Source organism: Dasypus novemcinctus, chromosome 7, assembly GCF_030445035.2.
Source record: "Dasypus novemcinctus isolate mDasNov1 chromosome 7, mDasNov1.1.hap2, whole genome shotgun sequence".
NCBI classification, from domain to species: domain Eukaryota; kingdom Metazoa; phylum Chordata; class Mammalia; order Cingulata; family Dasypodidae; genus Dasypus; species Dasypus novemcinctus.
Window position 1 is genome coordinate 1,689,996 of NC_080679.1, and position 27,526 is coordinate 1,717,521.

Genomic DNA, 27,526 nt, shown 5'->3' on the forward strand with positions numbered 1-27,526 from the left:
TCATGTCGGCACATCAACAGCAGGAACGGCGAATACCACTGACCACAAAGATGGGCCGTGACTCAGCACCTGCAGCTCGCCTGGCCTTGGGACGCTCAGTGAAAGAAGCAGATGGAACACGCGCGTCCTGTTGGCGTGGAGCCCAAGCCCAGGCCCGACCTCAGAGGAACCGGAGTCAGGAGGGACACGAGGCCCTGCCCTGCGGGTTAGGCAGGAGCTCTCAGGACAGAGACCGAGGTCTCGGACGTGACCAAGTGGTGCCGCGTGTCCTGTGTCCCCAGACGCTCCAGGCTTCTCCGGAAGGCCACCAGATGCCCCGACCCCCCCATTCCGCACTGAAGGCCGCTGTGACGCGGCTGCGCCTGGACTGTCCCATCAGCCCCATCTCTCCCGCTGGCTGGGAGCACCCTGCAGCCGAGGCCCCTTGCTGCTCACGGCTGGCCCCGGGGGCTTGTGCCGGCACATGGACGGCGCTCAGCAGGACCCAGGGAGTGAGAGGGACAAGCCAGGCTGACCCCTCCTCTACCTGGGCGGGGGTGGGGCGAGGGACTGCACGAAGGCAACGGCCACAACGGGGCCGCGGCGGCCACCTTCTCGAGGGGCCCCAGTCTGGCCTCCTCCTGGGAATGAGGGCAGGGCTGTGGCTGCCCGAGGCCCGTCCTGGACCCAGTAAAGAAACCCAGCCAGGGGCAGCGGTCAAGGGCCAGGGAGGGGCCCTCCCAGACCCTAATGCCTGCGCTGCCCGCTGCGGGTGTGCGGGCTTGGGCTCCAGGGTGTGCGCCCGGGTGCCCGGTCCACACGAGGTGGGTGTGCCCCAGCCCTGAGGCCGTGGGGCTCATCTGCAGGCAGCGGCTTTTCGCAGGTGTGACCCCTGGGCCAGGGTGTGCTGACTTACCTGCGGGCCCCTCCTCCAGCCCCAGGGGGGCCCCAGGTCTCCAGGGCGCACTGTGTCCCTCCCAGCCCCCACAGGTCCACGCTGCTGCAGCTCCTGGCACCCAGTGGGCAGCATGGGGCGCAGAGAGGTGCCTTTCCACGAGACCCTCGCAGCCCACCCCCCACGCCGGGAGCAGAGGACCCGTCCACAGGCAGCTGGCTCTTTATTGAACGCCCCCGGGAAGGGCAGTGAGTGGGGAGGGGTCCGGAGCTCACCAGGAAGACGCTGTGGGACCCAGCCCAGGAGCCTTTTCTGGGAGGGGCGCCCCAGGGCTCCTTAGCTGGCCGTCTGCTTGCGCCGGGTCCCACCCCTCGAAGCCCCCCAGCTGGGCGCGGCGTGGGGCGCAGGTCACAGCTTGTTGCGGGGGCAGTGCTGCAGGGCCTCCGTCAGGGCCTGGGTCACCCGGTCGACGTTCTCCCGCGTGGCGTTGATGCCCAGCAGCCCGATGCGCAGCACCTGGTGCGGCGGTTGGCGCAGGTGGCGGCTCGGGGGCCCCTTCCGCACAGGGCCCACCTGGCCCTCCCAGCATGGGGACCCCACCCGCCCTCCTGGTGTCCCCAAGCGTCGCCTGGTTGGTGGGGAGAACTGGACCGGGGCACCACCCAGAGAGGACTGGCCTGAGCGCACCCCACGGCCCTGCAGGCTGGGGAGGACAGGCCTGGAGCAGGGGGAGCCTCTCGCCTGGACCCCCCTTGCTTTCCACACAGGGTCTCCAGGGTGCCCCCCCATGCCTGTGGCCCTGCACAAGACGGGGCACTGTGGGGCGTGAGGAGTGGAGACCCCCTCCTGAGGGATGGGACAGCCCCCTCCCCAGCCCGCGGGGCTGAGGAGCCGGCGCCTCTCACCTTCCCCACCGAGGGCCCCATGCCGCCCGTGATCTCGATCCTGAAGTGCTCCATGACGTAGGTGACCAGGTCCTGCCACTCGTAGCCGGGGGGCACCGACACGGTGGTGACAGTGGGCAGCCGCAGCGCCTGCCGGGGCAGATGGTGGCAGGGTGCGCGGGCCTCCCCACACGCTCACGCGCCCCCGCACGCTCAGGGCCTCCCCGCACGCTCACAGCGCCCCTGCACGCTCACGGCGCCCCCGCACGCTCACGGCGCCCCCACACGCTCAGGGCCTCCCCGCATGCTCATGCGCCCCCGCACGCTCAGGGCCTCCCCGCACGCTCAAAGCGCCCCTGCACGCTCACGGCACCCCCGCACGCTCAGGGCCTCCCCGCACGCTCACAGTACCCCTGCACGCTCACGGCGCCCCCGCACGCTCAGGGCCTTCCCTCGCTCTGCCCTCCCTGCACGCTCACGGCTCCCTGCATGCTCACCACCCTTCTCGCACACTCACCGCCCTCCCCGCACGCTCATGGCCTCCCCGCACGCTCAGGGCCTCCCCGCACGCTCACGGCTCCCTGCACGCTCACCACCCTTCCCGCACGCCCACCGCCCTCCCTGCACGCTCACAGCCTCCCCACACACTCACGGCCTCCCCGCACGCTCAGGGCCTCCCCGCACGCTCACGGCCCTCCCCGCATGTTCACGTCCCTCCTCGCACGCTCAGGGCCTCCCCGCACGCTCACAGCCTCCCCACACACTCACGGCCTCCCCGCATACTCAGGGCCTCCCCGCACACTCACGGCCTCCCCGCACGCTCACGGCTCACTGCACGCTCACCACCCTTCCCGCACGCCCACCGCCCTCCCCGCACGCTCACGGCCTCCCCACATGCTCAGGGCCTCCCCGCACGCTCACGGCGCCCTGCACGCTCACCGCCCTCCCCGCACGCTCACCGCCCTCCCCGCACGCTCACCGCCGTCCCGGCACACTCAGGGCCTCCCTGCACGCTCACGGCGCCCTGCGCCCCCGACCCACCCTTCCCGGCCTCGGAATGGAGCGGCAGGGACAGCAGGAGGCTGAGAGCCGCCGCCCGCCGCTGGCCACCCACCGCCCCGGCTCCTCGGGGAAGGCGCCCCGCGCAGCCCAGCGCCTCCGGGACAGGCTCGGTGCCCCTCTGGGAGGCGGCGAAGCTCGTGGCCTCGGCTCGGAGAACTCGCCCGCCCCCGCCTCACCCCGGGGCCCCTCACCGGGTCCTTGACGAAGAGCTGCAGGCCCAGCCCCTGCAGGCGCCCGTGCAGGTAGGCCGTGACCTCCCGGTGCCGCCGCCAGCTGCTCTCCAGGCCCTGGGGAGAGGCACCGGGTGGTGGGGACCCCTCAAGGCTCCTCAGGCATGGGGGTCCCCGGCTGTGCCCGGCACGCTGCCCCCGGGGCTGCAGAGGAGGTCCACGCCGGCCCCCTCCCTGCCCCGTGGGGGCTCCCTCCGCCGGCCTCCCCAGGACCCCTGGCTCCCAGCCCTGGCCCTGACCAGGCACGTCCCGCGGCCCCCTCTGGGCCTAAAGCTGCCACCTCTGGGGTCCAGCTGCACACGCCCCCGTGAACCCCCTCGGGAGGCCGGCCGCTCTGCCGCGTGGGGTCCCTCGGGTGCCAGAGGCCCGGCTGCGTCCTGCCGGCCAGTGCTGCTGCCGTCGGCTCCCACCCCCACTGCCCCGGGCTCCTGGACACCCGCATCCAGCCGCTCCCACTGGCACCCCCGGGCCCGGCAGGCTGCCTGCCGCAGGCAAGGCCCTGCAGATGCAGAACCCAGCGCTGGCCGGGGGGGAAGTCTGCAGAGGGTGGGGGGTGGCCAGAGCGGCCTGAGGGCCGGGCTCCGGGGGCACTGCCCACTTTGGGAGCCCTGCCCTCACCCACTTGCCAGCCTGGCTTAGCGGGGCGGGGAGGGCGACCTCGTCTTCGCGGGCGGCCCCCCCCCAGCGCGCAGGTGGGCGGCTGGAGCGGGCTGCCCCAGGGCCTCACCTGCTCCACGATCAGGGCCAGGCTCTCCCGCAGGCAGTACAGACCAATCACGGGCGTGGTGTGGTGGTACCTGGAAGGTGGCAGGGGCTGCTCCAGCATTCCTTGGGGGGGGGCCCCTCCCCAGGGCTGGTCAGCATTTGGGATTATGGACACCCAGAGCTGTGAGGGCAGCGGCTCAGAGCCGGGCTGCCCTCCCCCGGTCCCCCTGGTCGGAGCCACTTCCTGCTGCGCCAAGGCACGATCTGTCCCGGGGGCGGCAGAAGGGGCCGCTCGCAGGGAGAGGGTCTCGTAACATGGTGCCCGACGGGCTCGCCCTCGTCTTGTGTGAAGTGGGTAAACCGAGGCCCAGGGCGGCAGGTGTGGCAGGGCCGGCACAGAGTGCCCGGGGGTGAGCTGGGACCTTGGGACGGGCAGCGCCCGTGGAAAGGGCGGGGGCCTGCTGCCAGGTGAGGAACGGGCTGGGGCATTTGGCGCCTGGCCCAGGTAAGTGCCAGGCTTGGGGTGGGCTCGGAGCCCGGTGCCCCCACCCTGCGCCCCTCGCCGCCCGCCCCCGCCCGCACTCACATCCGGGGCTTGTCGTCACAGCCCCAGATGTTGGCCAGCCACTGGAGGTCCAGGTAGAAGGACAGGGGCTTTGTCCTGCGAGAGTAGATCTTGCTCCTGCGGGGAAGAGCCGGGCGGCGTGTCCACACTCCTGCTTCACTCCTCAGCGCCCAGCCCAGGCCTCCCGGGTGACCCCCAACAGCCCAAGAGCCCCAGTCTCCCCCTGCCCACCCAGAATTCCTGATTGCACCCCTGGCCATCTGCAGCCCCCTCCCCAGGCCTGGCCCTGCCTCTGGGTGCCGGGGGCAGTAGGTGGGCGCAGAAGGAGGACGGCGGCCCCTCGCCCCCCCGGGGAGCAGCCCCCGGCTCGCCAGCTGGAGGCTGCGCGGGGTGGGGGGCACTGAGCCCCAGTCCCCGTCGGGTTGCCCGTGCCCTGCCTGCCCCGGACCCCCGTGGAGCCGCCTCTGGAGGCCCCGCCCACCCTCTCCCCCAGCCCACGCCCCCCACTGCACCCGGGCCGCTGGCCGGCTGGGTCTGCACCCTACAGGGCAGCCCACTCGGGGGGCTCTGGGCAGGCAGGGGCCTGGCCCTGGAACGCTCCGCTCCCCGCTCGGCCTGCCCTCCCAGCCCTTCTGGGGCACCCACTTGGCCTTGTCGCTGAAGGAGATGGGCGAGGCGCCCGGAGGGCTGTTGAGGACCTTCTGGGCTCCCGAGTACAGGATGTCGATGCCTGCGGGCAGAGGGGGCCACGCTCAGCGGGCAGCTGGGCCACAGGGCAGCCCAGGGCCCCTGGCGGCTGGAAGCCGGGGTGGGGGCGGGAAGGGGAGCGAGTCCTGGGCTCGAATCTCACTTCTGCTACGTCAGGCCCTGAGCTTCTTAGCCCGGCTTCTCCCTCGGCCCAGCTTCTCCCTCGGCCCGGCTTCTCCCTCGGCCCGGCTTCTCCCTCGGCCCAGCTTCTCCCTCGGCCCAGCTTCTCCCTCGGCCCGGCTTCTCCCTCCACCAAGCGGCGTGGCCCAGCTGGGGCAGGGGCAGCGTGTGCACCCCAGGAGCCGCTCCAGCGCCCCCCCAGCACCACGTCCCCCTGCGTCCCCTCCCCAGGCCCTTCCCTGGAGAGAGCCTAGGACTCTGTCCCCTCACTGCCTCGGGGCCCCTCGTCAGGAAGGGCTCTGCAGAAATGAGAGGCCCGGGGGGTGGGCGAGGTGGGCGGGCTTTCCTAGAGGGGTGGGGGCACGGGAGCTCGCCAGCCTGGCTGCAGGTCTCTGCAAGGCCGTCCTGAAGGCGGCACTCACTGCTGGGCACCCGCTGGTGGGGAGCCGTCAGTGGCCCAGCCGGGAACAGCGGCCTGCCGAGGGGCCTCTGGCCCCTGCCCACCCACCCCGCCCCTGTGGGGCCCGCGCTCCTCCCCAGTGCCGGCCTGGGGCTGGCTGCTCCCCCCAGCTGGCCTCTGGGCCCCAGGCGCCCTGTGCGGACCCCCGGCCTGACTGCCCGGGGCGCTGTGGGTTGGTAGAGCGGCCCGGCGTGGCCCTGCTCCAGGTGTGGCCGAGGGGCCTGCTGGGCACCGTCACAGCAGCGCCGACCAGGTGAGTGGGCACAGGGGCACCTCACCTTGCTGGTCCATGTAGAGGGGGACCCCTCCCAGAGACGCCACGGAATCCACCAGGAGCAGACACTTGTACCTGGGTAGGGGTTGGGGGCAGCAGAGTGAGGTGGGGGAGCCCTCGAGGGCCCGACTGCCTGACCTTGGCTCGGTTTCTAGAGGGGCCAGGAGAGCCTCTGAAAGGCAGGTGACGAAGCAGGGCAAAGTTCCACCTCCCAGGTGCTGCCTGCTCCTGAGCTCCGTCAGGGTTCCCTAGGACCCTCAGCTCTTTCTCTCCCCAGCCTGTGCGTGCAGAGCCAGAGCTGGCTGCGGGGCTGAGTGGACGTCAGTGCAGCGGCCTGGGTGGCCCAGACCTGCTCAGCCCAGGGCCCGAAGGGGACAGAGTCCAGAGGTGGCTGAACAGCGGCCCCAAAGATGCCCCGCCCCCCCTTCCTGTCTCCCGGGAGCAGGGGCAGACAAGGGCCCCTGGGTAGGGGTGGGGGCACTTTGGATGGGTTGGCATCGTGGCTCGGGCTCGTCCACTTGCTGGCCCCCGGTGGCCGACCCCCGCAGGGAACGGTGGCCCTGCTGGGCACCCCCTGGGGGCCAGTCCCTGTCCTTCAGCAAAGCTCTCAGGCCCCCAAGTCCACCCTGTGCATCCCATGCAGGGTGGGGGCTAAAGGGGGGCAGGTGCGGGCCGGGGCTCAGCAACCCCCAAGCCTCGGGAACTGGGCGGCAGGGGGGAAGGCCCCGGGGTCTCTGCAGATGCCAGGGGCCATCCAACTCCGCCCCGGGCAAGGGGGAGCCCCGAGGGGCCCCACCGAGCAGGTCAGGAAGGGGTGGGGCAGGCGGGGCCAGCGGCTTGGAGCGCGGCTACACCCCGGCCCCGCGGCGCACGCTCACCGGTGGCAGAGCTCCCCGAAGCCGTCGAGGGGCTGCAGGACCCCGCTGGACGACTCGCCGTGGGTCAGGAAGAGTAGCGCCGGCTTGTGCTGGGCCAGGGCCTGGGCAGGAGGGGCAGCCTGAGCCCCACCCGGGTCTGTGGGTGCGGCGGGGGCTGTGCCTGGAGACCCAGGGCGCCGCCCCAGCCCCTGCCCGGCGGCCCGACGGGGAGTCGGCGTATCCGCCTCTGGTGGCGAGAGGCCGGCCGAGAACGCGTCTTCCGGGCCGGGTGGGGTCCACCTCGCTCCCCGGGGGTCGGACACCCCGAGTGTCAGGGACGAGCCCTGCAGCCCCCCAATCTCCTGCCCACAGCACAGGGTCCTGACTCGGTTTCCCTATGGGCCTCCCGCCAGCTCACAAGTGGCCAAGGCAGGCTTCCCCGCCCCGTGTCAGCCTGCCCTGCCCTGGCCCCCTGCCCCCGGCCCCCTGCTCCCCGCCCCCTGCTCCCCGCCCCCCGCCCTACCTCCTCCACTTCCTGCAGCGTGTAGTGGCCTCCAGGGTCCTTGACCATCCGGTGCACGTGGGCTCCTGGGGCAGGCGGGGTGGGTGGTGAGGGGCTGCTCCCGAGCAGGGGGCCCCGTGTCCTGGGGCGCAGACCCCCCTCCACCACCAGGCCGGCGGGAAGAGGAAAGGGGGGGCCTGCTTGTCGTGGGAGAGGAGCCCCTGCCCCTGGCCTTGGGGCCGAGGCCTGGACAAGGGTGTCGGGCTCAGCTGAACTGTGGCCCCCGGCCCACCTCCCCTGAGCCCTGAGCACTGCCCCCGCCCTGGGCTCCTGAGGGGTCGGGCCTGCCTCGGATTCACTGCAGCCCCTCACCCCGCCGCGGCCACGGATGTTTGACAAGTGACCAAATGACCAAGTGAAAGAGCGAATGAGCCCGTTTGGGGCTGGGGCTCTGGGAGGGCAGCCTTGTCCCAGCCCCTCCCGAGTGTTAGGAGAGGAGCCCCAGAGCCCCCAGCCTCAGGGAGGGGCTGCCGGGGGGGTGGTGGGAGCAGGGGGCTCCCCCAGGTCGCCCACCAGCGGAGGCAGGCCCTCTGGAGCCCTCGTGCGCCCGCCGGGCCCCTGCCCTCTGCCCGGCCTCCCTGTGGACTGACGTGGCCGGGGAGGGGGTCGGGCCGCCGGGGTTGTCCATTAACCAGAACACCGTGAGTGCCCGCGTGGGGGCCGGCCAGGCAGGGCCCCCCGGAGCGCGGATGACACCTGAACCAAGGCTGCCGCCAATCATTAAACCCAGTGGACGCGCCTGCCCCTCGGGTTTTCTCTCTAAATATTTTACTCTGAAGGCGAAACGATGCAGGGGTTCCCGAAAAAGGGCTACCGCTGAGATTTGGGGTGGGGGTCTGACAAGGGCACCCGAGAGCTCCAGGGCTCTTGAGGCTGCCCCATGGGGCCCTCTGCCGCGGCCCGGAAGCTTCCGTCCCCAAGCCCGGGACACCAGGGCAGCTGGGCCCACGGCATTCCCAGCACCTCCCGAGCTGCCCGTCCAGCCAGCACCCCGACCCCCTCCTGGAGCGGCAGCAGGCTGTGGGGAGGTTGAGGCACAAAGGCCGTGTGCCCTCCCGGGGTGGGGGGGGGGCAGAGGCGGGGCCCCCGGGGGTCCCGGGAACGGCTGGCGCTAGGGGCTGCCCTCCTGCCCTTACCCATGCGCTCCCCGATCTCGGCCGCCCGCAGTCCCCACATGCCGTTCGTCCCGACCAGGAAGGCGTCGCCCGGCTCCAGGGCGTTGACGAGGGCGGCCTCCATGGCGCAGTGTCCCGAGCCGCTGACGGCCAGCGTGAGCGGGTTTGTTGTTTGGAACACGTACTGGATGCCTTGCTTGATCTCATCCATGATCTGGGGACGCGGGGTGGACGGTCAGGCCCACGCCCCTGCGGCTCCCGGGGCGGGGGGTGTGGGCGGGGGTCCGCGCGGCGCTGGCCCACCTTGTACATCTCCCTGTGCGTGTGGCTGATCATCTGCAGCCCGCCGGCCGCCTGCACGCGCGGGGCCAGGTTGGAGGGGCCCGGCCCCAGCAGCAGATGGTCGGGGACCGAGAGGGGCCTGCGCAGCGCCTCGGGGGGCGGCACCGGCAGCCGGTGGGAGGCCATGGTCCGCACCCAGCCCGCCGCTCGGGGCCCCAGAGCCGCGCCGCCCGCGCCCAGTGCCCGGAGCATTTCCCAGCAGGCCCAGCGCCGGACGGACGTCCACGGGCGTCCCGCTGCCCCCGCTGCCCTTGGCGGGAGGTGTCGTCACTGACCCCTTGAGCCCGGCCCGGCAGCAGGGCGTTGAACCCTGCGGGAGGAGGCGCCTCCAGAGCCTGTCGATGAGAACAGAGCTGTCCCCTCCCCTGTCCCCTGCCCTGGACGCCCCGTCCCGCTTAGCTCAGCGGACAGCAGAGAGCACCTTAAAGGGCCCGAGAGCACAGCTTTTCGGCTGGCAGGACACGGTGTTTCGTTGGCAACGACTGGGCGCCGCTGTGGAGTGAAAGCAGGTGCAAACGGCGGTCAAGCTCAGCTGAAACCGTCCACGCAAACAAGGCGGGGCATGGGGACTGCCCTGGCTTAGCCGACGGCAAGGCTCCACGGAGAGGCACATGCGCACACGCGCGTGCACACGCCCCGAGGCCTCCGCCTTGTCTTCCTGGTAATGAGCTTTTCCTCTGCCTGGGTGAGCAACCGCCGACACGCTTGGGGACTTTCCTACTCCCCGTGACGCCGGGATGGAGAGGACGCGCCACCCAGACTCCTTCCCGAGAGGGAGCCGGACCCCGCGGCGGGGTCTGGGAAGCCAGGAGAGCCGCGCCGGCTGCGCAGCCCGCACTGAGGGGCTCGCGCAGGCTCCTCGCTGCGCCCCGAGGGGGCGGGCGGCCCGGGCAGCCCCGCTCCTGTTCTCCGAGGCTCGTCGGGGCGTGTCGGTGGCGCCGACGCCCTTTCAGGGGGCTGGGCCTTCACCCACGTGCGCGGAGGGCCAGGGTTTCGCAGGGGACAGCTCGGCAGGAGTCCCCAGGGCCAAGAGGGCAGCGCTGCCCTGGACGGCTCCTGACCATCCCCAGGGGGACAGGGACCCTGCGAGCCCGCCACGCCGGGTGGTTGGGGCCCCGCTCTTGGGGGCCCTCCCGCCGGCTGGAAAGGGGGCGGCCAGGATTCAGCGCAGGCCGCTGTCTCCCTCCTGTCCCCCACCCTGCTCACCAGTGAGCATGCCCCCCCCCGGGTGCCCCTCAGGACAGAGCTGGGCACCCAGGGACCAGGGCAGGGACGCGGCCGACTCTGAGGTCTGGGGGAGGCAGGCAAGGTGCAACTCCACGACCTAGGGGCGGGCCCATCAGGGCCCCCTCAGTGGGCACAGAGGAGGCCCCTGGAGCCTCCCCGCCCCCTTCCTTTCCCCTCCCTCCCCCCTCCGCCATGGCAGGCCGAGGGGCAGTGGGCGTTTGCAGGACCTGGAGCGGGTGGGGAGGCCCAAGGGGGTGCCCAGGGGTGCACTGTGTGAGGGAGAGCAGAGTCGGGGTACAGGGTGCCCCAGCCCTGCAGGTGCCGCCAGGGGCTCTGGGGCTGGCCCCCTCCCCATGGCAGGCTGAGGGGCAGGGCCGTCCCTGCAGCCCCTGCAGCAACGCCCTGGCGCTACCCCCATCCTCTGTGGCCCCATCCCCTGCCCTCCATGGCTGAGCCCCCGGCTGGGTGACAGCCTGCTCTGGGAGTCCTCCTGCCAGCTGGGAGCGGACAGCCCAGCTCCGGGGGCTCGAGCCGCTCCCCACCCCCGCCTCAGCTCCACCCCTGCCCGGACCCTGGCTCCTTCTCCCAACGGCTACTTGGCCCATCCTCCCCCCCACCTGGGTGGGGACCCCACTTCCACAGCAGGACCCCAGACTCGCCTGGTACCTCCCGCCTTCCCCCTGGCCAGCGTCCAAATGCCAAAATGTCCAAGGCCACGTGCCTGCCGCCTTCGGGCCTGCGCCTTTGCTCGAGGCCCCTCTGCCTGGCACACGGGGGGCCCTTGGTGCTCAGCGCCCCTCCCTCCTCTCTCAGGACTCTGGCCTGGCCGCCCACCCCAGGGGTGGCCCAAGGGTCCCCGGGCGCTGCCCCTGCCGCCCAGCAGCCGCTCTGGGTGCCCCGTGCCACGGGGCTCTCGCAGTCCACGTACCCCGCTCCAAGCAGGACCCGCTCCTGCAGCTCCGAGTGCCGGGTGCCAGCACGTGGCCACCAGGCCCGGGCAGGCAGAGGTGTGTGGGCAGGGGTGGCTTTGAGCCTGAGCGGGCAGGTGTTGCTGCCCTGTCCTGTGCTGATGTCACAGCGAGAGGTGTTGCTCCAGACCGGACACCGATTGGGAGCTGCTGACGACAGCAAATTGCAGGACACTTAACTGACCTCTGCCCCCTGGAGTCCTGGAGCCAAGGGCCACCCGGCAGGTGGGCCGGGCAGCGGCAGCCACGGTGGAGGCACCTGCCGCCCGTCACCACGCACAAGTGGGCGCTCTGGGGGGGCCCGCCCGCCTTGCTGGGGTTCTGGGGTGACCTGGGCCAGCGGCATGGGGCCGCCCCGCTCTGGCTCGCCCCCCAGCACCTCTGCCTCCTGCGGCCCCTGTGAGCCCGTCTCAGCTTGCGGGCTGGAGCCGTGGAGCTGGCGGGGGGCCACGTGCCCAGCCGAGCCGTGGACGTCCGGGCTATCTTTGTGGCTGAACGTCCAGCTTTTGAAAACCAGGAGTCCATGGACTTGCCGGGTCCAGGGGAGGGAGGGGACCGGCCGGGGCCCACAGCCTCGGCTGGGGTGCAGGACCGCTCCCCTGGGTGCCGGTGGGCTCGGGAGGCAGGACGGGGTGTGCGTTGGGGGGGGGCAGGTGGAGGCCGTGGCCCTGCGGCCCCGATGGCGCCCACTTCTGGGTGTTTGACTTGGCGGAGGAACGAGGTGTCAAAAGGCCGATGTTCCCGACACCATCTGCTAAACAACCCGCCCCCCAGGGGTCAGAGCTTCCCTGGGGCGAAGGCCTGTGCGTCGGGACACCCACATCTAAGGGGGGCGTGCTGGGGGAGGTGGGGCCGGCCGCAGGCGCACGTCCCGCTCTGCCCAGCAGAGGTGCTGGGGCCAGCAGGAGGGGCTTCCCCGGACCCCCCACTTCCCCCAGACCCCCTGCCTCCCCCAGAAACCACGCCTTCCCCCGACCCCCACAGCCACCCAGCCCCTCACACCTCTACCCCCCCACCTCCCCCAGGCCTGAACCCGAGCCCTCCCTGAGCAGGGGGCTCCTGGCCACGCTTCCCTGGCTCTCAGGGACCCTGCCCCACCCCCCACACCTCCGTGGAGCTGGGACCCCAGCTTGGATCTACTGAGGGTGTAGCTCTCATATTCCTGGCATCAGACTTGAAATACTGCCATTAGCCAAGCAGAAGCTTGGTCAGGCTGGCCTGGGGCACCCCCACACCCCCAAGCAAGGACAGCGGTCATTGCGTTTTCCATCGCGGATCTCAGCAAGGACGGCTGCTGTCTTCCGCAGCGATCGAACAAGAAGATCTGGGTTTTACCTCGAGCGGGAGCTGATACATTTAACCCGAGCCTGAAGAGTGTCCCTCCCGTGCCCGCAGCGCCCCTCACGCTTCCCCGAGGCCCCCAGGGGCTCCAACTAGGAATCGGGGAGCCGAGAGGGCCCTCCCGGGAGTGGGTCCTGGCACCCGGGTTCCTGGGCCGAAGCCAGTGGTGCCGGGGAGACGGGTGCCTTCTGCTCAGGCATTCGGGGTTACTGGTCAGCTCCCTGCCTAGACCCTGGCCGCGAGCTGCCCGTCCACGCTGGTTGGCCCCCGGGGTCCTCGGCCCCGCTGCCTCCTCCAGGGCCCCCGCTTCCTTCTGGGGCTGCCCCAGTAGTCAGCCAGCGTCTTTCACCCTCTCTCACACTCTCCACTCTCACGCCTCCCAGGAGTTTTGAGGTTTGAGTCTGAAGGCCCCAACGTGGAAGCGATTATTTGGCTGAGCCACGCAGTCCCAGTTCCAACCAGGGCAGGCACGGGCAGCTCTTGTGGCCGTCCCAGCCAAGGTCGCGGCGCCGAGCGGACGCCCAGGGATGCGGGGCACCCCTGCCCCTTTCTGGGGTCCTGACATGCCCAGCCTCACGGAGACAGAGCCCAGCTGGGACAGGAAGCGCTCGGGAGCACCTCCCTGCCGCGCAGGTCCCCGCGTCCACCCAGCCTTCTGTGTCTGGCCCTCGGCGAGGTCCCCCAAGCCCAGTTAGCGTTGGGGCGCCGGGCGTGGGCGCCATCCGAGGGGGGAGACCTGAGCGGGTCCAGGGCCCACAGCTTCCTCGGCCTGGGGTGGGGTGGCACTGCCGCCCTGGCCTGCTTCTCGGGGCTCCCACGAGGGTCCCCGACGCAGCCTTGGGGAGACGCCCTGCAATCGCCCGGCAGCCCGTGCTGAGACCAGCTCAACAGTGGGTGCGCACGAAGGGAAGGCAAGGCAGAACAGAAGAGATAAAAAGACAGAAAGAAAGACACAAGAGGAACAAAGGTGGGACCAGGGGACTGGCAGCTTCTGAACTGAGACTCAACCCTAGTTTCCACATCGTATTTATTTAGGAACCAACAAGCAGCTGTTTGTTATTTACTGTAATAAGGGACAGGTGCAACATAATAAGGTACAGGTCATACAAAACTCAAATGCCTCCTCATGCAAACATTTTTTTGTGCTGACCGGACAGTGTTCCATTTAGCCAAGCGCCGGTGTTCCTAAGCCCACGCTTTTTGTCTGCGTTACGGAAACGTTTCAACTTCAAATAACGTTCCTTAGTGTTTTCCCATAACAAACCCGGGCACCCGCACGACAGCGGAAGCCCTGGGGTCGTGTTGCTCTCGGGACTGTTCCCAGGAAAAGGGCTCCCAGCCACTTTCCAGAGGGGATTTTTAATGATGAAAGTGCGATGAGCTCACGTCAGGTTATTTTGAAAGAGATCAAAATCAAGTTAATAAAACGAGAAGCCTAGAAACCCTCTGTTGACCTCAGGCTGGTCTCACCGGGAGGCAGCTCTTTCCTGGCTCAGAGTCCCTGAGCGCGTCACTAGGTAGCCCTGATGGGGTGGAGTCGACCCGGGGGCACTCCTGTTCCCGGGGGAAGAGAAAATAAGAACAGATCGGTGCCCCCCCACCATCGGCCAGCGGAGGACTCACCACCCTCCACCGCGATTTTAAAAAGTGGGCACAAAAAAACCAATTTCTACGCCCTTCAGTGGAATTCAAAGAGGCCCAGCTCGCTGCGCACGCTCACGGCGCGTGTTCGCGCACACCTGCCTCTGCGGAGGGGGCTGCAGTGTCCCTCGACCCGGCCCCTCTGCGCACCCCCGGCCTCAGCGCGGCAGGTGTGGGGCAGGCGCTGCCGGGCCTAGTGTATGCGCAGGAGGCGCAGAGACGCCAGCCCCGAGAGGGGCTCCCGAGGCCGCGCCTGGGAACGCACACGGGGCACAGGAGCGGGAGCCCTCGGCCCTCCTGACTCTGACCTCGAAAGGAGAGCATCTCCTGGAATCTCTGCGCGGAGTGGGCAGAGCACGCCGCTGTCTCCACACCCGCACGGCCACTTGGTTGGCCATAAAACAACGGGGCCGCGGGTGTGTCTCTCTGGTCTACATTCTGTCTGAAAACGACGTTTTTTACTAAACGACAGAGCCAAACCTCTGGAGTAAAGACCTACTACATAAAAAGAAAAAACCATTTGCCGAGGGTTGGGCGACGCGGCGGCAGAGCTGACGGATTCGCGTCGCAGGCCTTGCGTCCGGCAGCGTCTCAGTGGAGCACAGCTTCCGCGGGGACGCGGAGCCGGTCGCTCTAAGGTGAAGGTCCCTGGAAAGGAGGTGGGTGGGCGCTGGGGGCCGCGGTCAGGAGCCAGGAACGCCCCGGCGGCCGAGCGCGACTCTGCGGGCTCACGTCCAACCTGACTCACGTAGAGCCTGGAGACGTCCAAACGGGCTTGGGCCGCGCTCAGCGGGTCCCCCACGCGCCCCTAGAGCTTATGGGGGTTTCTAGACGCCCCCTCGCTCGGAGCTCTGCACTCTCGTCCAGGACCCGACGGCCGTCAGCAGGCTGGGGCCACACCGCAAGGAGACCGCCGGAGGCCGGGCTCCCCTACCAGTCAAGCCCATCCGAAAATCCGTCCATCGGTGGTCGACCAATAAACCGAGGGGCCGCCACTTGCTTTGTCTTCAGGGTCTGGACAGCTTTCAGGCCGAAGCCACGTCTGGGCCGAGATCCAAAACGGGAGCGGGTTTAATCTGGGCAGAAGGCAGGCTGGGCCAAAGGGACAGGCCAGTGGGCAGGGAGTGACAAGGCTTCGGGGTGACGAGGGCACGGCCCTTGGGGCGACGGGCCCAGGAGCTCGGCTCTGCCGTGGGGCCAGGCTGTTCTGGAGCCTTCTGTGGGAATTTTGACTCCGCTCTCATTTCCGATTGCTTTCCTCCTCTCCCCAGGGGGAGGCGGTGGAGGGAGGCTGAGGCAGCAGCTCTGCCCTGGCTCACCGGCCGCTCGCACGCCCAGGGCTGACCACCCAGGGCCCCTGCAGGATGGGGCGCAGGGCACCCAGCACCCCTCGAGGGGAGGTGGTGGGAAGCAAACCGGCAGAGCGTGCAGAAGGCTCTGGAACCCTGGGCGCTCAGCGCACGTGCAGGTGGGCGGTCCCTTAGGGAGGGGCCTGGGCTCTGAGGCCCCACCCGGTCCTGGCAGGACTGCCCGGGCCAGCAGGAGGACCCCGGGGCGGCTCCCATTTGCCCACCTCACCGCCAGGGGCAGCGGAGCCGCCCAGCCCGAGGGCGAGTCCTGCCGGGCATCCTTGGCGCACGGTGGCGGGTGCCACGAGTTCAATAAATACTGCCGCCCCCAACCACGTCTCAAGCCCCTGGCACCCCAAGACGTTCCAGTCCTGGGACGGCGGCGCCCCCAGGCCCTGCGTCCCTGGCCCCCGGGGGCGGCCTCCGCGCCTGTGGAAATGCTGACCCACCTCCCCTGCTGCGGCCCCCTCCCCAGTCTTGTTCCCTCCTGGCCTTCGCTCCCAGGCAACCCCGTAAGGGGCCTGGAGGGTGCAGGTTCCCGACGGCGAGGCGTGCCTGGCCGCCAGCCCTTCTCCTAGCAGGCTGGGGAAGGGTCCAGGGCCTGCCCCCCCCAGCCGGCGCCCAGGCACGGTCTGTGCCCAGCGGCCCAGGGGTCATCTGTCCTCAGCCCAATACTGACTGCGCCCAGGCTCCCTTGTGCCCACGTCCCTGCGAGACCCTGCGGCCTCTGGCCCAGGCGCAGCCACCCGAGGCCGCTGGCACAGTGACGCCGTGGGAGCCGCGGGGGCCGGGGATGGCGAGGCTCGGGGCGGCGGGCCTGGGGCAGAGGTCCCCGACTGCAGAGCCTGTGCTCAGCCCAGAGGAGTCGGGGCCAGCCTGCCCCAGAGACACCCGCTTCCCTCCAGCGCAGCCTCCTGGGTCTTCTGGACGGAAGCGACGCAGGAGGCGGCGTGGTGGGGGGCACGAGGGAAAGAGGCTGGGCTGCACCCCAGCCCCACTGCCTGGAGAGCTGGTGGCAGCTTCTCCACGACTGCGCGGTGGAGGCAGGTCAGCACCCTGGAGGACCGCGCGTGCCTGGCCCTGCCGGGCAGCCCGGGGCGCAGCGGGAAGAGCTGTGAAGAAGCGTCCAGTTCAGCCCAGGGGGCACCCCGAACTGTGGCCGACCTCAGATGCTGCTGGAGGTCTTTTTTATTTTATTTTTATTTTGGGGGGGTCTCGTTTTGTTTTGGCTGCATCGTTGAGGGTGTCAGGGTCCTTGTGAGCCCGGCGCTTGCCACGCCCTTCGTGGAGCTCTGGAAGGCAGTGGGGGGGATTGGATGGTGAATTTCCCAGGAAGGGGAGTTGGGGGGCAGCGGGGCAGGGGGGCCGAGGACTGTGACCGCCTTGGACACACCTCAGCCCTTACAGCTCCTGACTCGGCCGACCCTCGCACCCCCTCGAGGAATGCCTGCTATGATCCCCAGTGTTCAAGTGGGGAAACCGAGGCACGGAGCAGGGGAGGGGCTTACCACAGGCTACTGCCTGTCGACGGCAGAGCCTGGAAAGAGGGGGTAGGGGAGGCAGGCTGAGCCGGCTGGAGACTGGTCCCTGGAAACCGGGCTTCCCCGCGGGCCCCGCTGGGCTCAGCGGCGACTTGGGGCTCCCTGCCCACGACGGCCACCCCGAGAAGAGCTGCTTTGCCACCAGGGCCAGGGCCCCGGGCACCTCATCCTCGGGAAGGGGGTCCCCCAGGAGGACCACTGCCTCGTCTCTGCGGCTCCTGAGAGACCGTCGGGGCTCCCGCTTCCCTGTGCACCGGCGGCTCCTAACCCACACGCTCTAGATCCCGGCTCTCCCGGCCCCTCTGCCCAGACGGGGCCCTCGCCTCCCGCCGGGCGCTCTCCTCGGCCAGGCCCCCCCCGAGCCGCGCTCCTCCAGCTCCCCCAGGTGCCCTGGCACCCTGCCCCGGGCCCCACTCGGCCGTGCCCCCGGGCCTCCCGCCCCGGGTGCCCTCGCCCTCCTCCACCCCACCCCACGTCTCCAGCCCGGGCCCCGCGCCCTGAGTCTGCTCTGGGTTTTCAGGGGCCAGGGTCCCAGCTGGCAGCCACAGGCGCCACTGCACCGGAGGCCAGAATCGCAGGTGTCCGCTCGCAGCCCGGCACCTGAGGTCACGCTCTCTCCAGTAAGAGCTTTCCTAACCGCAAGCTCCTTGGCTTCACACACGAACGCCTGAAAAGAAATCGATCCCGGATCCCTTCTCTCCAAGGTCAACCCCTCTTCTGCCAAGATCTAAGAAGAGGTTTCATTTCAGCCCCTTCTGCAGCCAGTTCTGCTTTTGTGCTGTCGTCTTCTGGCCTCTCGCCCAAGCCGAGGCCTCCGTGCTCTGCACTTGGCTGGGCTGAAGCGGAACTTGAGACCCGTCTTTGCAGCTTTAGAGGCAAGGGACCCTCAGGGAATGAGGCCTCTAGAAGTTTCCTCAGTTTACAGGTGGGGAAACTGAGGCCCCCCAAGGAGGTGCCCTATCCAGAGCCACATAGCTAGTGGCAGGGAGAGCTGGGAGAGGGACTTGGACATTGCTCCAGGTGTGACCCCAGGTGTGAGATGTGACCCCAGGTGTGATGCCAGGTGTATCTCAGGTGTGACTCCAGGTGTGACCTCAGGTGTGACCCCTGGTGTGGCCCCAGGTGTGATGCCAGGTGTGACTGCAGGTGTGATGCCAGGTGTGAATCCAGGTGTGCCCCAGGTGTGACACCAGGTGTGACCCCAGGTGTGAGGTGTAACCCGAGGTGTGATGCCAGGTGTATCTCAGGTGTGACTCCAGGTGTGACCTCAGGTGTGACCCAAGGTGTGACCTCAGGTGAGATGCCAGATGTGAATCCAGGTGTGAGCGCTGGTGTGACCCCAGGTGTGATGCCAGGTTTGACCCCAGGTGTGAATCCAGGTGTGACCCCAGGTGAGATGCCAGGTGTGACCCCCAGGTGTGAATCCAGGTGTGCCCCAGGTGTGACCTCAGGTGTGCCCCAGGTGTGACACCAGGTATAACCCCAGGTGCGCCCCCATGTGTGACCCCAGGTGTGATGCCAGGTCTGACCCCAGGCGTGACCCCAGGTACACCCCTCCTGACCAGGGCTGGGAGCAGCCAGCGAAGGCACAGGAAAGTCACCCGCAGGTGTCTTGCTGCCAGGAGTGGGATCCGGAGCAAAGGTGGGGGGAAAAGGGGGGCGGTGCAGGGGGGAGGGCCGCCTCTCCTCCCAGGGAGGGCGTGTTCAGTAGCCCCCACCCCGCCTGCCTAGGCAGCTGCCCAGAACCGCCCACGCGGGCCAGAGCCAGGGCACACGGCCCTCGCCGGGAGAAGCTCGCGGAGCCCACCCCAGCCTCAGAGGAGCCGGCGGAGGCTCGGGCAGGGGCGCGTGCTGCCCACCCTTACCTCCCTCCAGGGTGCTGTGGGGGTCTGCGGAGACCTGCGGATTGGTGCCGTGGGGCACACACTCCCTGAGCGCCGGGTGGGCCGGGCGCGCACAGGACCCCCTCCAGCCTGCCGACGCGGCAGATGCCAACAGTGCCAGGGCTGCTGTGCAGGGGCCGCCCTCGCCGCTCGGCCCGGGGTCTAAGCACGCACCGCGGGGCCCTCAGCCCAGGGCCCTGGCACCCACTGCATGGGGGGCTGCCTCGGGGGACCTCACCGCTGTGTCCGTCTCCCGCTAAAGCAGCACGCTGCAGGGGTTGGCGTACACAGGGGGGACGAAGGGACCCGTGCTTGGAGGCAGGGCGAGGCTCTCCCCCGAGGACGGGCCTTTGGGGCTGGTGGCTGGCGACCTGGTCCCTGCCCTCCTGTCGCATGGCCGTGTGTGTGGCGGTCTCCACCCCCCGCCCCCCCCCCCCCGCTTCGCCTCACAGGCTGCTGAGGGACTCCAGGGGCGCGATAGAGGCCGCACCCCAGCCTCTCAACGGTGGGTCCAGGCCCAGCAGGACGCGGGACGGGACCCAGGGCAGGTCCCCCGGGGTCCCACACAGCCCCCCACAGTGGTCCAGCCTGGCCTGCAGCCGCCAGGCAGTCCTGGGTCCCGCCAGCGGGGTGCCTGCGGTGCGCCCGGGCCACGTCCCAGCCGGCCACGTGGGCAGGCCTCCTGAGCCCCTCTCAGCCATGCCGGGGGGCCACCGCGCACACCGCCGCCCCTCGTGCGGCATCTGCAGAGGCAAGAGGGACCTGCGGCCCCGAGGACCCGCGGCCGGGCAGAGAACGAGGCCAGGGCAGCCGAGAGGGTCAAGTGGCGCGAGCGAGCGGCCACCAACGGGCACCCCCCCGCCCCGCCAGCCCCTCCTCCACCAGCCTGGCAGCCCCTGAGGTGGGGGCAGTGCCAGGCCAGCGGGGTGCTGCTCTTCCAGCAGCCGGAAGGGGCGAGGGTGCTGAGGGGAGGCCCCCAACTGGTGCCCACTGGGGGGGAGGGCCCGAGGCTGGTGCACCCTCAGGGTGGGGGAGGCCCCGAGGCTGGCGCCCACTGTGGGGGGGAACTGGCGCACCCCCGGGGAAGCTGCCATCCCCGTCACCACTGCCCCTGCGCTTCCAGCCCCGGTGTGGCCCTCCCTCACCAGGGCGCCCCTCTGGGTCTGGCTGGGGGGTCCCCGCGGGTGCCACAATCCCAAGGAAGGGATAATGCTTGTAGAGAGCATCAGGGCTGCCAGTGCCCTGCCCCTGCTCCCCCTCCTCCCCCTGCTTCCCCTGCTCCTCCTCCCTCTGCTCTCCCTGCCCCTGCTCTCCCTCCTCCCCCTGCTCTCCCTCCTCCCCCTGCTCTCCCTCTTCCCCCTGCTCTCCCTGCTCCTGCTCTCCCTGCTCTCCCTGCTCCCCCTGCTCCTGCTCTCCCTGCTCCTGCCCTCCCTCCTCCCCCTGCTCTCCCTCCTCCCCCTGCTCTCCCTCCTCCCCCTGCTCTCCCTCTTCCCCCTGCTCTCCCTGCTCCTGCTCTCCCTGCTCTCCCTGCTCCCCCTGCTCCTGCTCTCCCTGCTCCTGCCCTCCCTCCTCCCCCTGCTCTCCCTCCTCCCCCTGCTCTCCCTCCTCCCCCTGCTCCCCCTGCTCTCCCTCCTCCCCCTGCTCTCCCTCCTCCCCCTGCTCCCCCTGCTCCTGCTCTCCCTCCTCCCCCTGCTCTCCCTCCTCCCCCTGCTCCCCCTCCTCTCCCTCCTCCCCCTCCTCCCCCTGCTCCTGCTCCCCCTGCTCTCCCTCCTCCCCCTGCTCTCCCTGCTCCTCCTCTCCCTGCTCCTGCTCTCCCTGCTCCTCCTCTCCCTGCTCTTGCTCTCCCTGCTCTCCCTGTTCCTGCCCTCCCTCCTCCCCCTGCTCTCCCTCCTCCCCCTGCTCTCCCTCCTCCCCCTGCTCCCCCTGCTCCTGCTCTCCCTCCTCCCCCTGCTCTCCCTCCTCCCCCTGCTCCCCCTGCTCCTGCTCTCCCTGCTCCTGCTCCCCCTGCTGTCCCTCCTCCCCCTGCTCCCCCTGCTCCTGCTCTCCCTGCTCTCCCTGCTCCTGCTCTCCCTCCTCCCCCTGCTCTCCCTCCTCCCCCTGCTCCCCCTGCTCTCCCTGCTCCTGCTCCCCCTGCTCTCCCTCCTCCCCCTGCTCCCCCTGCTCCTGCTCTCCCTGCTCTCCCTGCTCCTGCTCTCCCTCCTCCCCCTGCTCTCCCTCCTCCCCCTGCTCCCCCTGCTCCCTGCCTCCTGCTCCCTCCACGGGGATAACCAGGAGGACAGCTTCCCAGCAGTCACGCATCCAGCAGATGCGGAGGCTGCGCTCTGGGCCTGGCGGTGGCCCAGCCTCCCAGCACTGGCGGGGGCTCAGCTGAGGGCGCAGCCCCAGCACCAGGAGGCCCCAGCGCCACGCTGCGCCCCCCACCCTCAGAGGGTCCTGAGTTGCCGACCTCAAGGGATTGGGGGCCGGATTAGCCCGGCAGCGGCCGGTTCCCGCTGGGTGCGGCCCGGGGCCGCTCAGCTTCTCCCGGAGCAGCCCTGGTGGGTGCCCGGCTGGGAGCTCTAGGTCTGCTCGCCTCGTCCTCACGTCCCCGCAGGCACCTGAGAGCCAAGCGGGGTCCCCGGGCCAGGCGCCCGCGCTCCCGGCTTTGAGAAGCCAGCCCTGGGCAAGACAGGGCTTTGGCCCCTACGACGGCGTCACGGGTGAGCGGGGACCCAGAGAAACGACGCACGTGATCTCACAGAGACACCCCGCCTGGGGAGAGGGTCCCAGCAACGCCGAAGTCCCGTGTTCTGGAAGGATCCCGAGGGCTCCACCAGCTCATCAGGCCTGCGCGTTCTTGACCGGTAACGGGAGCAACTGCCGGGCGTCGGCCTGGCTGCCCGCCCCGGGACACCCGCGCCGCGCTGGGCCTGCCGGGGGCGCCGGCCTGGGCGCTGCGAGGAGGGAGGCACCTCCCCGCCGGGGAAGGGCGCAAGCGCGTGGCCGCCTCTTCCGCAGACGGGCTCAGCCGCCAGCAGGCGCCCCTGCGAACGGGCTGCCGAAAGCACAGCCTCGTGGGGGCTCAGGGGGCCGCGGGGAGGGCTGTCGGGGCGGCCGGGAGGAGACCCCGCCCGAGCACCCTGGGGCTCCCGCGCGGCCACACCGACGCCGGGCTCCGCGCTTCAAGCTGGAAGTTGTGCAGGGAACTGGCCCCGACTGCCCCGAGGACTGACGACGAGGCCCTTCCAGGGCTTCCTGGGGGACCCGGGCCCAGGGTCCTGCCCAGAGAGGCCACTGGCCCAGGCAGCCCCTGGGAGCAGCACCCGGCCACACGCCATGCGCCACGCCAGGCTCCGGCGGGGTGGACGCCCCCAGGCCGGCGCCGGCCACAGAGCCAGGACCGGAGGTGGCGCCTGAGCCCGGCTGCCGCGGTGCCCTTACTCTCGGGGGTCCTCGCCGTGGCAGACGCGGCGTGGCGGCAAGGGGGGCCGAGCGAGCCGGCGCGCAGTCCGTGAGTCCATCCACTGTCACGTTCAGGTATAAAAGGTGGAGCAGCGTGGCTAAGAGGAGGGAGAAGTGACCGATGCCAAGCACACCCGCACGGACACGCAATCACCAGCGCACGAGCAGCGGCTGCACACACCCCGGAGCCTCGAGGCGGGGCTCTGGATCTAGTGGCAGCCCCCGGAGGCTGCGCCGAGCCCCCTGGGGGCCGCACCTGCTGCCCGCCCTCTCTGCACCTTCGGCGCAGCCTCTGTCCCTCTGGCCCGCCGTGGAGACCGAAGGCCCCTCCGCTGTCCTCCTGCCTTAGCTGGTGGACTGTCCCCCTCCAGGCCACCTCCTCTGACCCCGCAGGCCCCTCGAGGAAGGCAGGCTCTTCACAGGCCCCACCCCAAATGGGCCCGGGGGTCTCCGCCCGTATCAGCTCCGACGGCAGCTGCCACAAGTGGCTGGAGCAGCATCCATTCCCTCGGGCTCTGCGGGTCGCCAGTCCAGGCCCAGCCCTAGGGCTGAGTCCAGGGGTCGCAGCTGCGCCTTCCGGAGGCTTCCAAGGAGAAGCTGTTGTGCGCATCCCCCAGCCCCTAACACAGCCCCATCGCGGCCCCTCCCCTGCCTCCTCCTCCCCTCTTCTTCCTCCCTCTCCTCCCCCCCCCCTCCACAAAGCCCCTTTGCCACATCAGGCCACGTGCCCACGGGGTCCAGGGATTAGGGCGTGAACATCTGTGGGCCAATTATCCCCTAACCACATGGTCCAAATCTTTGGCCACAGAGGGTCACGGAGGCCCAGGGCAGGGTGCCTGGGGGGGGTAATTCCACCGGGGCCCAGGGCAGGGTGCCGGGGGGGTAGTTCCACCTGCTCCTCATGTGAGTTGGGGCCCAGACAGCCCTGGACACCAGGTTCCCCCCACCTGCCCTGCCTGTCCCCCTCTTCACAGCCAGCCCCCTCCCCTAGAAGCCCCAACTCCTGGGTGGGTGGGGAGGGGTCTCCCAAGTAGAGGTGGCACTTGATTTTCCAGGTTTTGGGGACACTTTTTTTATATAGTCAGAATTTGCAGATAAAAAAAAACCTGTGATATTTCACTTTTACAAGTTTTTGTAAAACATCCAATCATATTAAAGCACTGATTTGACATTTAGAGTGTTTCAATATTAAGTATACTGATATGATGTCTTATGTAAGCTACAAGCATTTTCTCCCAGTCGGACTTTGCTCTTTTCCCTCAAGTTCTAATTTTCTAGAAGGTCAAATCTGTCCGTTTTGCACTTTGAGTCTCTGGATTCCATATGTGCTCTGGAAGGATTTTCCAGTCGAAAGAGATAAAAAATATGATTTGTGTTTCTTGTAATTTAAAAATAACCAGAAGCTTCAGTTCTTATTTTAGGTTTTGCATCCATCTGGATTGTATTTTTGTGTGTGGAATGAGGGAGATAATGAATTTTCTCTTCCTCCAATGGATATTTTACCCCACAAATGCAGTTCAGAAAGTTGGATGACTTTCCCCTATTGAAATGCCACCTTGCCGATATGCTAAATTCACTTATACCTGTTTTGTTTCTTTTACTGTTTGGCCAATTCCTTTACCAGTTCTGAATTGTTTTAATTATTATAGCTTTAGAGTCGATTTGCCAAAGGTACGTCAATTCCACCTTGTGATTTTCTTTTTACTTGTTTCAATTTGAGAACAAATTCCTAAAATACCCTTTTATGATTTTTATAAAACCTGCATTAAATTTACAATACTTAGTCATCTCTTTCCAAGGAAATGCTTAGCCTAGATTAAATTGAGAACAAACTTAGGTTCCTAAAATATCCTTCTGCAACTTTTATAGAAATTGCATTAAATTTACAATACTTGGTCTTCCGGTCCAGGAAGATATTGTATCTCCCAATTATTCAGATTAATTGTATGTCTTTCAAAAATGTTTTATAAGTCTTTTAAAAATAAAATTCTTGTCCATTTATTGTTTAAATTTATTCCTAGATACTTGAAAAATTCTGTTGTTGTGATTGGAAATTGTTTTCTCTTCCATGTTTAACAAATGTTTAAAAATATTTTGAAAGGTTTCAAAATCTATGTACTCATCACCAGATCTAACAAATGTTAACATTTTCCTACTTTTGCTTCAGTTCTTTCTTTTTAAATAGTAAAATGTTCTATATAGCTATTGTAAGGATGATATTGCAGTATTGGCAAAAGGAAAGACAAACGGATCAATGGAACAGAGTGTCTAAAAATAGACCCAACACATCTGGTGAATGAATTTTGACAAGGTGTCAAAGCAAGTCGGGAAAGGAGGCCTTTTTAGCCAGTGATGCTTGGACCACTGGATATCAGCTCAAGGTCTGCCGTAGACCTGAAGGCAGAAGCAGAGGCAATGCAAGCTACCAGGAAAAAAACATAAGAAAACGTCTTTGCAGCCTTGGGTAGGAAAAGATTTCCAAGGACACAGAAGAGCACAAGTCATAGAAAAGGAACAATGATAAAATACTTTTCATCAAAATTTAAAACTTTTGCTCACAATACCATCATCAAGGAAATACATAGGCAAGGACAAATTGGAGAAAATATTCACAGCACATCTGATAGGCAAATGAGTTGTGTCTATAATATATTAAGAATCGTGCAACACAGTAATAAAAGACAGATATCCAGTTTTTAAAAACTGGATAAAGATTGAGCCAGACACTTCACAAAAGATGGACAAATTACCAATAAGCACATGAAAAAGCTCCTAACGTCATTAATCCAGGAAATATACCTCCTAGAATGTCTAAAATAAAAAAGACTTACAAAACCAAATGGCGAGAATGTGGGACAACCAGGACCTCCTACACAGCCAGTAGGAGGGGAAAGTGTACCACAGATTCTTAAAAAGCTAAACATCTATCTAGTCTGTGGTCCCTTCTATGTATTTATTCAAGAGAAATTAAAAATGTATATCCCACATAAAAGCCTTGTCCAAGAATTTTCAAGCTTTATTTATAACAACCAAAGACTGGAAGCAAGCCTGATGTTCAACACAGAAAAATGGATAAACCGTGGTGCAGCGACAGAATGGATTACTGCTCAGCAGTCAAAAGGACCACGGCGGATGACTCAATTTTCATGGAGGAATCTCAAAGCCATTGTGCTGAGTGAAGACGCAGTGGAGCCCAGACACGAAGGAGAGCCTGCTGGGTGCTGGAGCTGGGTGGGGTTCTAGCATAGGCAAAAATAACCAAGGGCAGGAGCAGTCAGATCAGCGGGTGGCTCTGGTGGTGGGGAATGGACTAGGACGGGACACGTGGGACCTTCCTGCGATGATGGAGAGGTGCCCAGGCTTGCGATGTGTTTGTCAAAACTGACTGACTTGTACCTTAAAATCTGACCATCTCACTGTATGCAAACAGCATCTCAAGAAAAACAAAAGCCAAAAATATCTCACAGCTGTAGTTGAAGCTTTTTGCGCGCCCTCTTTCAATCCCATCCCCTCCCTTCTTCTCCAGGGAAGGCTTGAAAGTCAAGGCTTGGTAATGTTCCCATATTCATATGCATTCATAAGCGACGAGGTGAATTGCTTTGTGTAGTCAAATGTTTGTGGTAGCCAAGTAGAGGTTGCCTTTCTCCCCTGGCATGTTTTCAGGGCTTCTCCAGGCAAACACGCAGCGATCAGACCTCATGCTGACTGCTGTCATGCTGACATCTCACTCTATTTTTCCTTTCTTCTGCTGAGGGACCCTGGGTGGTCCAGTTTGGGGGTGGTAGACAATGCTGGGATGGACACCCCTGAAGCTGTCTCCTCAGGTCTTGTGCTTGCCCAACACCCTGGAAAGTCAACACCAGGGGCTGGAGAAGCACCCCTTCCATGCCGGAGTCCCCGAGGGCTGGCGTGGACTGACCCCAGGCCGGCAGCCTGCCCACCCTGCGTGGTCAGACCGAGTGCTCCCCCGACCAACGGCCTGCGGTGGAATCCCTTCACTGTCTTGGTTCTGATTTCTGCGATGGCTGGTAAGATGGTGCGTAAGATGGCGCCTCTTCTCACGCATTCCCTTTATGCATTTGCCACTTGGTTCCTGCGACTGCCTCTTTACATCCTTGCCGTCACATTTTCTCACATTTCTCGTGGCTGTTTTCCTGGTTCTCCAGGTTTTGGGCAACTCACCAACTTTTCTCATTTCTTCTCTTAAATTGTCTATGCATTTAAAATATTTCACCGGGAAGTCATGACGATTATGTTTCTTCCCTTCCAACACTTGGATCTCACGTTTTTTGAGTGGCCTTTCACATCGAGTAGGAGCTCCACAAAAATACTGAACATGACCAGCAGTAGCAACCATCCTTGTTGTTTTTAACCCTCCCAGAAACACGCTGATTTACTCATCACTTTACTTGTGCCCTTATTCATTCCTTCATCAAATATTAATTGGTCTGTATTTTTGTGCCAAGCACTGTTCTTGGTTCTGGGGACACAATTACGAATAAGGGAGATAGCTCCTTGTCTCTGGGAGAAGAGAGGACATAAACAAGCAAATCAATCACATAATGTCGAGAGTGATGCAGATATAGCCTTTTGATATTCTCGATGAATTCCAAAAAGAAATAATGGATTATGTTTGTAAACTGGTCTTTTCCTCTGGGCATATTTGAGTGTATTGGATTCAGAGGTTTCATTTTTACTTGATTAAATAATGATTAAGGCTTTGATTGGGCCACGTCAGTAGGATGTTGAGTCCCTGCCCCCTTGGTGTGTGGGGACTCACAGAGAAACCGCACTGCAGAGAAGGGAGGCTGGAGTCTTGAGCTGGAGCCTGGGAAGAAAACACACAGAGGAGCAGAACAGCTGAGCCCGAAGAAAATCCAGCCCTGGAATGAGAAACAGGACTGGTCACCTGATAGTCTACAGCTGGCCTTGTGGAGAAAACAGGAGCTGAGCCCAGAGAGAAATGAATCCTGGGAAGAGAGGAACCCAGGAAGCCTGAACCCTGCAGGCGTCGGCAGCCATCTTGCTCCAACACGTGGCAACAGACTTTGGTGAGGGAAGTAACTTATGCTTTACGGCCTGGTAACTGTAAGCTCCTACCCTAAATAATAAATACGCTTTATAAAAGCCAACTGATTTCTGGTATTTTGCGTTAACATTCCTTTGGCTGACTAATACAGCTGGGTGTTGAAGACGGCATTATAAAGTTAAGGCTCATGCTGTTCCTAAGTTACTAAGAATGTGTATCAGGAACAAATGTTGAAGTTTACCAAATGTACTTGTAGGACCTGTTGATACAATGTGCTTTTTCCTTCTCTAAACTATTAATGTAATAAAT

At 65.6% G+C, this 27,526-nt stretch overlaps 1 protein-coding gene across 2 annotated transcripts; it reads right to left on the minus strand.

Annotated features, from left to right (window-relative positions):
• Positions 1-1,080: 1,080 nt before the first annotated feature.
• On the minus strand, positions 1,081-11,085 carry AGXT (alanine--glyoxylate aminotransferase). Of its 2 annotated transcripts, XM_058299744.2 has the most exons (13): positions 10,953-11,085; positions 9,219-9,289; positions 8,759-9,132; positions 8,477-8,669; positions 7,302-7,366; positions 6,800-6,900; positions 5,926-5,996; positions 4,966-5,050; positions 4,342-4,437; positions 3,778-3,847; positions 3,012-3,107; positions 1,780-1,908; positions 1,081-1,390 (listed from the first exon to the last, which is right to left on the minus strand). In XM_058299744.2, exons 3-13 carry the CDS (start codon positions 8,987-8,989, stop codon positions 1,283-1,285), a joined length of 1,245 nt encoding a protein of 414 aa, XP_058155727.1. In that variant the 5' UTR covers positions 8,990-9,132; positions 9,219-9,289; positions 10,953-11,085; the 3' UTR covers positions 1,081-1,282. The 2 variants fall into 2 exon arrangements, with proteins under 2 accessions (XP_058155727.1, XP_058155728.1); XM_058299745.2 differs by lacking the exon at positions 9,219-9,289 and having other exon boundaries at positions 10,953-11,074.
• Positions 11,086-27,526: the final 16,441 nt, after the last annotated feature.

Coding starts and splice junctions, on each gene's coding strand:
- AGXT (XM_058299744.2), bottom strand. CDS start 8,989: ATGCTCCGGGCACTGGGCGCGGGCGGCGCGGCTCTGGGGCCCCGAGCG. Junction 5,997..6,799: donor TTCGGGGAGCTCTGCCACCG/GTGAGCGTGCGC, acceptor ACCCCTACCCAG/GTACAAGTGTCTGCTCCTGG. Junction 1,391..1,779: donor TGGGGCCCTCGGTGGGGAAG/GTGAGAGGCGCC, acceptor CCGCCGCACCAG/GTGCTGCGCATCGGGCTGCT.